The sequence below is a fragment of the Phasianus colchicus genome, chromosome 17 (assembly GCF_987193195.1).
Source record: "Phasianus colchicus chromosome 17, bPhaCol1.hap1.1, whole genome shotgun sequence".
NCBI classification, from domain to species: domain Eukaryota; kingdom Metazoa; phylum Chordata; class Aves; order Galliformes; family Phasianidae; genus Phasianus; species Phasianus colchicus.
Window position 1 is genome coordinate 2549052 of NC_143452.1, and position 14715 is coordinate 2563766.

Genomic DNA, 14715 nt, shown 5'->3' on the forward strand with positions numbered 1-14715 from the left:
AGGAACTTGCTGCTACAGTGACTAAGTGTACTGTTAGGAAGTGGCTGCCCAACTCCCAGGAGGCCACACGGATTCAGAAAAGCGGATGTTTAGCTCAGGGAGAAGCTGCTATTGATGCTAGCAAACCAGTATATCAGTTACATCTGCTTTGAGAAAGTCAGTTCTGTGATTCTGTGAATGCTTGCAGAAACAATGCTAAGTAGTCCAGTTATTATTTTATGACATCCACAGGGAAAAAAAAGCTACTGCTACCTTTTCCATTCAAAACCATACCTGGTAATGAGAGAATTCTGCAATATTTTGTAAAAGCTTTCAAGTGTCATCTATGGACCCAAAGTTGAGACAGCAACGTGCCATTTATCTTCTGAAAATATCCTTGCAACTCAAGGTTGAGAGCCATCACCAAATAATCTCTCAAATTCCACCATAAATCTACACTGGAGAAAATCCCCGCTTGAACAGTGCAATCCTTTACATTTTACAAGACTGCAAAGACTTTCTTTGAAGAAAACGTGTGTGCAGGATTGAGCCTCATGGCCCAGTCACCAGATAGCAGAAGTTAGTGCTTCACTTGCTAGAAGAGAACGAAATGGAGCAAAAACAATGTTAGTTGAGCCCGAAGGCCAGGCCTGGTTAACTTGGTGTCCACAGACAGAGTAAAGATCACATCCAGTGACACCATCACAGCTGAATCAAACCCATACGTTGGGTGGCACAGAGAGGGTAGGAGGGCAACTGTGACAGAAGTTTTCTGCTTGATGCTGGCTGGACAAGTGCCCTCAGGAAGATGGCTTTCAGTCGGGCAGGGTTCTGGGCAAATCATGCATCTGGGTGAAAGCACCGCCTCTGGGACTTCTTATATCAGAGGATATCTGTTGGTAACAACTCGAGGCAGCTGTGAAGCCTTGGCAGCTCAGGCTGATGGAAACTGAACGCAGCTGACATACCCTGCTGCCGTCCTGCTTTTGTCAGAGTCGAAAACATGAGCTCTACCTGAAGTACGTGCTCTTTTTTTTTATCCTCACAAGTCAGAAGAAAATCTTTGTTTTTTTCTTTAGAAGAGAATTCCTTCCACTCTCCCCAGCACTACTGCAAGGACGGACTAACACCCTAAGCCAGTTAGCTTGCAGCATACAGAAATTGAGACCAACCTCCTCACAGACTGTTTTTAATTTCTGCATATCAGAAAGTCAGCATGTGCCTTAAACTAATATGGAACATCCCAAAGTTTCAAAGCAGATCCACATTTCTCCTTTCTTTCCGGTTCATTTAGTTTCAGAACAAGTACAAAGTATTCCTCCGTAATACATACTCAAAGACATTAAGAATCTTCCCAACAGACACAGCATCTGTACTCATAATACAGTAGAAATCACTGGGCTGATAACAAAGGCAATGAACATAATTTGTGCTTAAACAAATTACAACTCTATCTTAATTATTCACTTCCTAGAGACCAGTGATAAAATCCAGCAGCATTTCTCAGGCAGATGCTAAGCCCAGTGACAAGAACCAGTGATGCCTTATGCTAGCAATCAGCCGGCTCAATTCCTGGCACCAAGTGGCCATTGTTACCTGTTCCCTATCTATAAAGCTGCTAATGACACAACACGTTTTTGTGTTTATCATTATAAAACAGCAGTATGGCTCATTGGTGTTATCCTTAGCACTTCAGGGATAGAAGCTGAGCCACAGGCATACGATGCTTCGGCTGCAGCTGAGTCATCTGAAGCATCTCCTCTTTGTGGCATGCCAGGTATTGGTCACTTTCTCTTGTCAGAGGTTACAGCCTTGTCATACCTGCTGGTGTTTGGTCCTGTGCAGTCACTTCCTGACCCAGATCTGGCAAAAGGATCCAGGTTTAAAGTGTTTCTAGCAGACGTGGTATATAATGCAAAACTGAAAAGATGCACTTATACACACTTCAGCTACAATCCAGAAAAACATTCAAACCACTTGTCCAAGGCTGCAGAAAGCACCACAGCAGAGGCAGGATCTGGTTTCACACATCAAGCACAAGATCACCGTCTTCCTTCAGCCTTTTAGGTTTTTGTTTAAGTTGGATTTTAATGGCCTGACTTTCCTCCCAGTGATCAGTCTAACAGAAATAGGGATGTACAATGTCTAGCTGCACCACAAACAAGATTTGTTTCATCTAACTCAGTTACCACAGTTGGAACCAGTTAGCCCGGACTCCCCTTGCAGTCTGCGAAAAAGCTCAGGCATCTGAACAAACAATTCATCACATCCAAAGAGAGGTGGCGTCCAAGGAAGGAGAGATCAATCATGCTCACAAGTGCCTGCTTCTTCTGCAAAGGGAACTCAGAGAAAAAGGAAAACAGCTATACAAGGGTGATTTGTGGGTTTTGAAGCTAAAGAAGAATGATCTTACTCAAGTTCTGTGGGGTCTTTTTTTCAAGACAAAGAGAAAATCCCTCCCTCACAGCGAGTGGATGAATCAGGTATGAGGTTTCTGCAAACCTGTGCTGATGCCGATGCAGCTTGCTCACTGCAGCTCCTTCCTCCTGCAGCAGCCATCTTCACTGCTGGCTGTTTCCAGCCTGCTTGCTTTGACAGACCACTATTTCTAGCTGCCTTAGGGGCATAACAATCTCACTCAGAACACCCCCACACGCTGCACCAAGCAGTGTGATAAAGCATTCACCCACCTCCTACAGTTTTCATCACTGGGTAATTCCTTCTTCCTAGAGAGAGCATAGCTCAGGGTGTTTTCCATATTAAAGCTGGCATCTATCTTTGCAGAACAACAGAACATCTTGAGTTGGCAGGGACCCCACAAGGATCATGGAGTCCAATGCCTGGATCCACACAGGACCACCCAAAATCCAACCTTGAGCAAGCTGCAGCAGTCCCGAGCTGTGCCCACTGCCCTGAGCAGCCTGTTCCATGGTTGCAGGGTATGGTTGGCCCTTCTGGCTGCCAAGGGCACACTTTGACTTGACTTTATGACAACTGGCCATCAACCAGAACCAGGTCTCCTTCCGTGGGGCTGCTCTCCAGCCCCTCGTGCCCCACTCAGTGCATACAGATGGAGCTACCCCAACCCTGCTGCAGAATCCAGCACTTGCTCTCCTTAAACTTCAGTTGGGGACTGCCCTCTGATTTGTCAAGGTATGTGTGCAAGGCCTTTCTACCTCCAAGAGAGTCAAAGCTCTTCCTTGTTTAGCATCATCCACAAACTTAACGTACCCTCAAGAACTTTATGAACATAACTGAAGAAAATATTGAAGAGAACTGCTTTGAAAATGGAGCCCTGCAGAACCCCACTAGTGACTGGTGGCCAGTCTGATGCAATCCCATTAACTAGAACCCTTTGACTCTGACCTGTCAGCCAATCCTTCAGCCAATGCATTCCGATTTTGTCTTGCTGTATGCTGGACAGTTTGTCCACAAGAATACTGGGAGAAACAGCATTGAAAGCTTTGCTGAAATCCCACAAGATCATGCCTTGCCTTCCCTCGCAAACTTCCCTCGGGTAACCTTGTGATAAAAAGGTTATAAACCTGATAAAAAGTTCATTAAAAAGAACTTTCCCATTGTGAATCCATGCTGGCTACAACCAATGACTGCATTGTCTTTCAGGTGTTTTTCAGTATTTTCCAGAATAACCACCTCCACAATTTTGTCTGGTCTCTTAGGGCCACATCTGCCAGCTTCCAGTTACTGAGACCTCTCCAGATTTCCAGAACCACTGAAAAATAATTGAGAGGGGTCTCACAATGACATTGGTCAGGTCTTTGAGCACCCTGGGATGAATCCCATTGGTCCCCATAGATTTATATGCATCCCGATGGAGCAGCAAATAGCACACAAGTTCAGAGTTGGCCAGGAATTTATTATTAGCACTGTCATAGTCTTCAAATTCAAGCCTCTTGTGGTCCCGGAGCCCATCATTGGTGCTGAAGACAGAAGCAAAGAAGGCATTAAACATTTCTGCATTGCTGGCATCTCTACTTGTGATGTGACCACTCTCACCAAGAAACAGTACAGTGTCATCTCTGCTCCTCCACTTGCTGCTATCGTATTTTAAAAAGGCTTTTTTTTGCTTTTCCCCAAAGTTCTGGTCAGCTTCAACTCTAACTGAGCTCTTGTCACACACATATACTCTCTCTACACTGGCAAACAACATCTCTGTAGTCCTCCCGTGTCACCCAAACTCACTTCCACTGGAATTACACTTTCTTCTTCCACCTATGCTGCACAAGAGCTCTGCTCAGCTAATCTGACCTTCTGTCCTGCCCACCTGCATGGCTTCCAACATTATGGCACTGCTTGCTCCTGGGCACAAGAGAGATAGTACTTAAAAGTGACCAGCACTGATGTTTGGTGTGTTCTGCAACAACATCACTGATGAACCCGTTTTATCCCTCTTCAAAACTAGGGCAACTCTCAGGCTATAGACCCCAGTGAGCAAACACATAAGGGCTTATATTGAGGATTTCAGCCTCAAAACCATGGCAAACACTGAGAAATGCTGCTCACGTTTAGAGAAAAGACTGAATAATACCATGAGGAAATAAGATATTGTCAGCACTGCTCACTGGGGTCAGTCAAAAACTTAAATGCAGCAGAAACAAAAGCAGCACTTGCCATAATATAAACAAAGGAAAAGAGAAAACTAAAGAAATAAGCAATCCAACCCTTTTCCATTTTAATTTGTGTCTGTATCCTGCTGAGGGAACAAGCAGTTTGTAAGTTGTAGTCTGCCATGTAATTCAGTATTAGCTGCAGGCTCATAAATAGGACAGTAAAGCATACGCAAAGACTGATTTATAGGATCCAAAGAGAGAGAGCCTAAGTCCTGCAGCTATTTGCATCCTCCTCACATACAAACGTGCGCTGATGGAAAGTTTCCTGCTGAGAAAGAGAGAGAAGCAAGAGATGCCCGGGAGGGAAATCTCACTTTAAAAAAAAAAAAAAAGAAAGTCTAATGTGTAGAAAGCCAAGAAACTTCATATTATGTTGGTGAGTTTTTTTCCCTCAAATCCACAGGCTAATGATTACACTGGAGGCAGGGCTTGCTGCAATCACACTACTTAACTGCTGCTCAGCAGGTTTCTGCCCCTACCTCTGAAGCCGTCCCTCAAAGTCACAGCAGGGCAGAGGTAATGGGGAGGATGTGAAGTGAGCAAAGTGTCCCAGCACCAGTAAACCAGGGCAACAAGTGGTGGTATTTATCATGGCAGAAGATTAACACATCAGATCAAAGCTGAAAAGTATCACGACAGGTTTTGGGGTTTGTTGGTGATTATTTGAGAACTGCTTTTCCTCACCTGACAGCTACAGTGGGTGCTGGGAAATCATTTGCTCAGAAAAATTCTTCAGCTGAGCAGAGGTGAAGAAGCAGGACTGCAAAATCTCAATGCAAAATTACAACTTTGGATTTTTTCCTACCTCAAATAATCTCAAAGCTGGGTGGGAGCTGACTGCAGAGCGAGCTTTCTTTCCCTAACTCTGAAAAATGCTCCTTAATCTTTTCATTTGGACAGGGCAAATGTAAACATAACCAACACCCAGCTCATCCCTGGAGTTCAGTTCTGCTGGCTTTGAAAGCAAAGCCGTTCAGCTCCATCATTCAGAGGCAAATGCTGTGTGAACTTTAAAACCCCCATTTCCCTCAGTACCTAACAGAGCTGGCTGAAGGGCCTCCATTCAGCACACCTGACTTCGACAGACTTCTGTGAATTCCTGCTTTGAAGATAAAGGGATCTGGAGCTGCTGCAGTGTGAATGTCCTTAGCTCTGAACTCAGCCACTCACAGTGTAGATGGGCTCCATTATTCATTCAAGCAAAACCTGCAAGCTTCTTACCTTAGAATTACAGCTGTGGCTTGTAAGTGCCCAAACCTCCAGAGCTAGCAGAGTACAGAATCACAGAGTCATAGAATCTCCAAGGTTGGGAAAGGCCTCCAAGACCACCCTGTCCAGTCATCCACCTACCAGTGATATTTCCCCACTAAACCACATTCCTTAATACAACACCTAAACATTTCTTGAACACTCCAAACATTTCTTCTACACAAGAGTAGTTTAACAAGTACCCACACATCAGATCAGCTGCAGTGTATGTAGTGCTATGCCAAAAGAAAAAATGGATGGGAAGGCGTGTATTGCACACAGACCTGGAAAAACACAAGTAGTCTGAATATGAATGAAGGAGATCATTTAAGAAAGGCTTCCACCTCAACACAATCAAAGGTGCTTCCAGATGCATCAAGGAAAAAAAGTGCAAAAAAAAAATTGATATAAGGTCTTCTTTAGTGCAGATCATTAGGAACCAATGTATTTAGCTGTTCAGCATCACGGCTTGCACACATTCAATACAACCCAAGAAGGTCAGCTGTGCATCTAGGTGGTTACATGGCACATGGACAACAAGCTTAAAGCAGGGTAAAGTCAGCTAGAGAACTCATTAGCACTAGGGAATTCATTAGCACTTTGCTCAGAACAGGAAACTGTCACTTCCACAGGTCATTTTGAACTCTTTTGTTCAGCTGTGCAGAATAAAATGCAGTACTTTGTGGAAAGCCTACGAGCTGCAGCTGCTGCTCCATTTCTGAATGATCAGTAATCATGCATGTTTACACAGCATGCTGCTTCCCTGTGAGCAACTACACTTCATTAGAGAAATCCCTCATTTCTTTGAGCACTGGGACACGCTCTTCGTGCTTTTCTCAACCACAACGTACAAGCAATTCTGAGAGCACAGTGCAGCCCACGAGCCAGCAGACAGAATCATAGAATCACAGAATGGCCAGGGTTGGAAGGGACCTCAAGGATCACGAAGCTCCAACCCCTGCCCCATGCAGGGCCACCAACCTCCCCATTCAATACCAGCCCAGGCTGCCCAGGGCCCCATCCAACCTGGCCTTGAACACCTCCAGGGATGGACGGGGCATCCACAGCCTCTCTGGGCAGCTGTTCCAGCACCTCACCGCTCTCTCTGTAAAGAATTTCCCCCTGATATCCAACCTCAATCTTCCCTCCCTCAACTTAAAACCATTTCTTCTTGTCCTGCTGTTCTCTACCCTTTCCAAGAGTTGATTCCCCTCCTGTTTGTAGGCTCCCTTCAGGCACTGAAAGGCTGCAATGATTCACCCTGCAGCCTTCTTTTCTCCATGCTGAACAAGCCCAGCTCCCTCAGCCTGTCTTCATAGGGGAGCTGCTCCAGTCCCCTGCTCATCTCTGTGGCTCCTCCGGACCCTCTCCAACAGCTCCCTGTCTCTCTCGCACTGGGGGCTCCAGACCTGCACACAGCACTCCAGACGCGGCCTCACAGGAGCAGAGCAGACAGCATCGCGCACCACGCTCCCTTCTGCCCCGGCCCGATGCGGCTCCGAGCTCAGTGCCACACACGCGGCTCTGCGCACGGAAGCGCAGATGCGGGGCTGGGAAGCAGGATGCCGACCTGCGGCAGGCACGTGCCGCACACCTCCGCCGCTCCTCGGCAGCACGGCTGCGCTTCCCCGCACTCCTGCCAGCCTCACAGCGCGCAACACACCCAGCAACAAACCTCTGTGCTGAGAAATTAACCAAAACAGAGCTGCAGTTATTCACCTTCACTCCTCCCAACATCCCTCCTGCCCCACGGGGGACCTCACACACACACACACATACATACACAGCCCGAAAAGCCGCAGAAAGTTGGCACGTAGCGGGGAGCCGGGCTGAGCCACGACCCGGGGCTGCAAACCCGACCCGGCCCGCCGGGAGGGCGCAGGCACGGCCAGGCGGATCGCTGCCCGGCTGTATGCACGGGGCCAGCAGCGCCCGGCCCAGCTCCCGCCGCCCGCCCCGCCAGGCCGCCCAGCCCTGCTCCGCGGTTCTTACACTGGCAGCCTCCCGAGATCCCCACCATCGCGCGGCTCCCCGCTCCCGGCGCGGCCCAGGCGGCCCGGCCCTGCCCGCCTCTCGGCGTGACGCGGGGGGCGCGGCCAGCCCCAGGGTGGGGGTTGGTCTGCTTCTGGGTAACCCGTTCAAATGAGAATTGGGAACGAGGCGGTGTTGATGCGGCTGAAGCCTTTGCGAGGATGTAGCCGTCAGATTCGTTCTGCTGTAGTCCAAAATGAGCCCACGGCTCCCCTGGCCACGCTGAGCCCCTCGCACCTCTCCGGGGAGGAGAACACAGAGGTGCATCTCAGTGCCCACAGCCCTGGCTCTAAGGATGAATGCTCACATCCTGCAGGAGGTGTTTCAGGAGCTCCGTGGAGCCTGCAGGACAGCTAGGATGAATCACAGAATGGCCAGGGTTGGAAGGGACCTCAAGGATCACAAATCTCCAACCCCTGCCACACGCAGGGCCACCAACCTCCCCATTCAATACCAGCCCAGGCTGCCCGGGGCCCCATCCAACCTGGCCTTGAACACCTCCAGGGATGGACGGGGCATCCACAGCCTCTCTGGGCAGCTGTTCCAGCACCTCACCGCTCTCTCTGTAAAGAACTTCCCCCTGATATCCAACCTCAATCTCCCCTCCCTCAACTTGAAACCATTTCCCCTCATCCTGCTGTTCTCTACCCTTCCCAAGAGTTGATTCCCCTCCTGTTTGTAGGCTCCCTTCAGGCACTGAAGGCTGCAGTGATTCACCCCGCAGCCTTCTTTTCTCCAGGCTGAACAAGCCCAGCTCCCTCAGCCTGTCCTCATAGGGGAGCTGCTCCAGTCCCCTCATCATCTCTGTGGCTCCTCTGGACCCTCTCTAACAGCTCCCTGTCTTTCTTGTACTGGGGGCTCCAGACCTGGGCACAGCACTGCAGATGGGGCCTCACAAGAGCAGAGCAGAGGGGAACAATCACCTCCCTGTCCCTGCTGGCCACCCCTCTTCTGATGGAGCCCAGGATACCATTTGCTTTCTGAGCTGCAAGAGCACACTGTTGGCTCATGTTAAGCTTTTCATCCATCAAGACATCCATGGAGACTCCTCAGTGAGGATGGCTGCAGCTGACTGCCCAGCCCTTCAGTGGGGCTGAGGAGCTCCATCACAAACCTATGTGGTTTGCTGTGGCTCTGTGAGGCAGTTCAGTGTGCCAGCAGCTCTCCTTTAGGCCTGGTCCCCCAGCACCTTGCCTCTGCAAAAATGTCCCTCAGAGCCTGGCTGCAGAGCCAGTTCATTTAGATGTCATTTTTACCTTATGTGGAAAAACCTGATGCTACGGTCCACAACAGACCTCCAGTGTGGCTGTTTTAATTGTGGCAGAGTCCAAAGCTTGGGTTTCCCTCTGGTGGGTACCACTGAGCCCAAAAGTGCTGGGATTGCTGATCCCAAGAGCTTCACCCAGTGTCCAGAAATTGTGCTTGGGCTTTGTCGCAGCTGCATGTGCAGCACCAGCCCAATGCTGACAGCCAGTCAGCAGCTGAAAACAGAGCAAAGGGTGGTCTGTGCTAAGGAATTTGCTGTGATAGGTGCTCCCGAGGGACACTGCGGGTGGGCTGGCTGGGCCAGGAACTTCCCAATAGCCTTAAAGGAAAGTAGCTGTGTATCTGCAAACTGAGTTATAGCTGAGGTTTCTGTTCTCAGCAGTAAAATACTAATGTGCTCCTGAGAGCTGGACAACATCTATCCTGTGCAGAAATCCTTGCCACAGTTGGCAGATCACACTGGTACCAGTGTTCCTGTGGCTCTTTGCTTCCTGTAGCCCAGTAGCTCAGCGTTTGCAGGTTTCATCACACCTCTTAGGACTGGCTGCCCTATGCACCATCAACTCTCTGTCATTATAAACAAGGCAACAAGAGCTGTGAGCCCTGCACAGCACTGGGGAAGGAAGGGCAGCAACACTGCTGTTGTCCCATAGGATCACACTCCCAGCAAACTGGCAGTGAGTCGCTGCAGTTCTGCATGGGTAACTGCTGGTCATGTACCTGTTTGAAGCACAGCTGCAGGTGAGCTGCTGTGCAGTGACTGAGTGCAGCTTTGTTTGAGTTTGATGGCCAGCAGCAGGCATCTCTTGGGTTTAGAAGTCCCACAAACATTTCAAATGTGCTTCATTGTGCCCTTCATCTATGGACATTATATACACAATATATACAGTGGAGCAGACTGAGGGTTATGAATAGCACAGAGACCCTCAAAGTTTGGCGTGTTCTGTCACAATATCACTGGTGAACTGATTTTATCCCTTCTCATCCTTCAAATCATAGACACCCCCCTCCCCCTCCAAAATTAGGGCAAATCTCAGGCCATATGCCCCAGTCTTGCCTAGTGCAGCCATGTTTGGTCATCATGAGACATTCTAAGGGTCACACTGCCTCTCATGTCATGAGCCACCTCCCTGATGACCCTGACAACAGAACACCAGTCATTAACTGACCTGCACCTTGTTGGCAGCTAGCTGGCACAAGGAGGGTTCTGCAGTCTCTTCCCACCTTGTGTTGTCCTTTGTGGAGGAGGATGGATCCTCCACCAAAGCAGCCACAGCTTCAGGGGAGCAGCAGCAAACCTGAGCTGATGGATATCGATCCACCCGAAAGCAGCGTCGAGCCCATGGAGGTGGACATCCCGCTAGAGGAGGAACCAATGGAGGTGGATCCACCTCCATCGCGGCAGGGCAGGCACCTCAACATCGTGTCTGCCTGGAGACACTGCTCCATCCGTCGGCAGCGCACCAGGGGCTCTCGATTTCCATCCTGGTGTTGAAATGTCACCATCCGCCAGAGAGCCCTGTGCCAGTGTTGTCAGTGTTGTCCCTTCTGGAAGGAACAGAAGGCCCACGATGACATCTGCTTTCATTGCTTGTCCCTTCATCCTTACTCAGGGGCTCCCTACCATTTCCTCACCAGCACTGAGCTCCTTGCAGCCCAGCCCCTCCCTCACACCCAGCGCCAGGCAGGCTGGTCACAGGAGGAAATCATTTAGATGGAATTTTTTTCCTTATATGGAAAAAAAAACGCAACAACCCTGAACCTACTTCAGTGGTCTATGCTAGACCTCTGATGTGCATGTTTTAACTGTGTCAGAGTCCAAAGCTTGAGTTTTCCGTGGCCATGCTGGGGTTTCTAGTCATAAGAGCTTGACCAGGTGGAGTTTCCCAAGGCCAGTCCTGGTATCTTGTTTTCAGTGCTTCTCAATGAGGGTTGGCCTTGCACTGAAACAAGCTTCTTGGGGCAAAGAGCCCAATTCTTGCTCATCTCCTAGTTTCTCACTAAGGAAATTCCCTAATTCCTTGCTAAGGAAATGCAGCATTGCCCAGAGTGGTCAATATGCCTGATTGCAGGACGATGGGCTCTTGCAGAGAGAGAACTGCTGAAGGAGATAGGAGAAGGGATGAGATCAGGCAGGAGTGAGAGTACACTGCAGCTATTGAGCCTGAAGAGACAACAATTCTGTGCTAAAATACTTCCAGCAAGGGAAATCTGAAGCCATCAGTTATGGCACAGATCAAATGTGAGCATGTGAACCTGAGAGTGCTCAGCCTGGCTTAGAAACTGTAATCTTGTCCCTGAAGCCATCTCAGATCTTCCTCATTTGTATATTCAAGCTGGTGGGTGCCTGATGCGGAAATAAGGATAGGGAAACCATCTTTAATATCACATTCGTTTTCCAAAGGCTATCTGGCTCCATTTATTTTACAGTTTGAGAAAGCAGTGACTTTGGCAGTGCTGCATTACCCCAAAGTGCCCTGGGTGGTAGGATGAACAACTGGAGGGGTGGAAAAGTGGGAATTGCAGTTGTCAATGCTGAGTGCTGGATGTACATCTCCTCATGAGACCTTCCATATCTTCTCTGAGATGAAGAAGCTCACTGCAGCCATTGAGGATCTCAGGAGACAACAAGCAAGTCCTGCTCCATGTCACCTGCTCCTCTGGGTCCCCATTGGCCAGCCACTCATTTCTGTATCTTGGGATTTTACTCCTCGTCTCCCCACCCGTAGGGACAGCTTTCTGCCCAGCTCCACTGCCCTGCTCAGTGATGTGGCATGGGCAAGCTCAGCACTAGGCAGGATCTGGCCAAGCAGATGCAAAGCAGTGGCAGTTGATGCAAAGCCAGCGATAAGCAGCAAGATCTGAGGACAGCCCAGCCCATATATGGCTTGGATTTCTTATAGGATCACATTTCTGTGATCATTACATCTCTTTGGTCACGATGCTGAGCCCCATGGTTTGGCTTCCATCAGCTGCAAGCTCTACTCTCTTCCTCTTCCATAGACGAGTGCCATGATGCCAAGACCCTGCCAGCAAGTAGAGCTGCCAGGAAAGGCTGCAGAAGGGGGGACACCACCTCTGAGACTGCTGGGGACCACAACTCCTTCCTTATGTCAATGTTTGCAAGGAGATGAACATGGTTGGGTGCTGAGGCTTAGCACTGCAGCATGCATCGTGCCTGCTTACAGCATCCATGCCACCTGGGGAGCTGCAGCATCACTCAAACTTCTAGCAGCGGTCCCCAAACACCCCCTGCTCTCATGGTGAGCCTGTGCCTCACCATGCAGGCTGCCTGCCATCTGGCATGAGTGGGACTGAGTAGAGTTAAATAAATGTTAAATACACACTAATGCCATGTGACAACTAGCAAAAGGCAGTGACTTCAAGCTTGAAGAGTCTGCTTATGTAAACAGCATCCTGAAATTAATATTTACCTTTTAAAGCAAACACATATTTGGGGTATTTCGTCGTCTTTCTGCTTAGCAGATGCTAAGAACAACAGCTTGGTGCTGCAGGGAATTGGCTTGACAGCTCAGGGGATGGTAAACTCCCTGGCAGCCTCCAGACTGTGAGGTCAGAGCTGGTTCCTCTCTTCTCAAGCAGATAAATTCTCACAAACACCAGATTAATCTGTGCTGAGGGGCTCAACCCTTAATGAGGAGCAGGACCCAGGGACTGGGAATTCACGCAGCAGATGGATGAAGACTTTGGGGATGCCCAAAGCAAACTCTTGTCTGGAAGGGTTCCGGGGAAGGCTGTCCTGTGCTCCATTACCAGCAGAACCTGCATCCATGGGGCAAATCTCACAATTTTCCATTTTTGAAAGAATGATCATTTTGTAAATCACATCTTCAGCCCATTTCAGCTCACCACACAGCCCTCAGAGCCCCCCAGCCTGATTTTGCTCCTGTGGGAAGAGCTCCAAGGGCTGTCCCCATGTACACCTACAGACCCGACCTTTTTGGGATTTCACCTGGGTGTTTGTGGTATTTCCCAGCCCATGGGATGGCTGTCTGGTATCTGGGACTGGGAGGTTTTAGGAGCATCCTTCATCTCATCGCTGCTGCCCTCACCCAGGGATTGCCTTTATTTCACTCCTTTGCTCCTATTCTTGCCTCAATCCCCAGCGCTGTACTTTCATCCTCTTCCACCACGCAACATGTGGGGACATCCATGCCACCCAACAGCTGCCTGAGGGAATCAGGCTGGTTTATCTGCATGGGATCATGGTCAAAATGTCCCCATCTCAGTGGGAATAGAGACGCACAGGGCTCCGAGCTGGGGGGCTTAGTGAGTGGGATGGGTCTGGTCCTGCATGTCCCAGATCCAGCCCTCCAGTTTGCACCAGTCCTGTGAGCATCACACCGAGGGGCTGTCACCTGCTCCTATCCCGCTGCACAGCTGCCAGCTTAGGAGGACAAACTGAGAGCTGCTTTTGGAGGCCGGTACTCACAAAGTAAACCCATTAACACAGGAGGTGCATGGGTGGGATCTGGGGCAGGATTGGGCTGGGAGGATGTGGAGAGGCTCGATTGCCCCTGTAAAAAGTAAAACAAACCAATAACAGCGTTCCTAGAACAGCTTGGAAAGAGATGCAGGCACAGTTGCACACATAGGGGAATTTTAGGTCTCATTGTGCTGAGAAATGAGAATATATTGCTGTGGGGGGGGGCAGGAAAATTGTCCAGCAGCATACCAAAAATGTTGCTGAAGCACTGTGAGCATGCACAGCAATGCCTGGGGCAGCTTTGCTTCTTCCTTCTGTCTTGCCCTTTGGCACCAAGCACCCACCCCAGCAAAAAGAGATGCACCACCACCACAGGGAGTTACTTCCATTGGTAACAACAGCAGGATGTACAGGATGCTGGGTGCCTGGGGAAGCACTACACCAACCTGGGGTGCTGAGCATTTCCAGAGCGCTGTGCTGGGAATAAAACAAGTTCATTTGAGTCATTAGGCTGAATACCTCTTTCTTCTTGAAAGTAAACCTCTTCGCTTTTAAAGTGCTGACAGTGTATGTTGAAGTCCAATGTTACCATGATTATGATGGATTTAAAACACTGTACTCATTGCAGCCTTCCAGTACTTGAAGGGAACATATAAACAGGAGGGGAAATGGCTGTTTACAAGGGTGGATAGTGATAGGATAAAAGGGAATGGTTTAAAACTGAGACAGGGGAGGTTTAGGTTGGATATTAGGAGGAAGTTTCTCATTCAGAGGGTGGTGACACTCTGGAACAGGTTGCCCAAGGAGGTTGTGGATGCCCCATGCCTGGAAGTTTTCTTCTTGCATGGCAAATCCAGACTGGAGATGGGAGGATGAGAGCTCAGTCCTTCTTCCTGAGCCAACAGAGATACAGGACAAGGGCTTGGATACTTTCTCCTGCAATGTCCACATGCTGCTGGCTCCTCCTCAGTGCTCCCAGGCACCCAGTGCATGGTTCTGGCTGCACTGGGGGCACTGGGAAGAATTACTCCATTCCCACAACTGGAAAGCTGGGAGCACGGTGTCTTGGGACCTGCTAAAGTGGGAGAAAAAGCATCTCTGGGACTCCTTCCA

At 49.4% G+C, this 14715-nt stretch overlaps 1 protein-coding gene across 1 annotated transcript in view; it reads right to left on the reverse strand.

Annotated features, from left to right (window-relative positions):
• Window positions 1-7929, reverse strand: part of CBFA2T2 (CBFA2/RUNX1 partner transcriptional co-repressor 2) — a 50391-nt gene extending 42462 nt beyond the window's left edge. The window contains exon 1 of the mRNA XM_031603105.2: window positions 7851-7929. Within this exon, the coding sequence (XP_031458965.1) occupies window positions 7851-7878 (28 nt within the window). The 5' untranslated portion in view covers window positions 7879-7929. The remainder of the gene's footprint in view (window positions 1-7850) is intronic.
• Between the last annotated feature and the right edge of the window lie 6786 nt (window positions 7930-14715).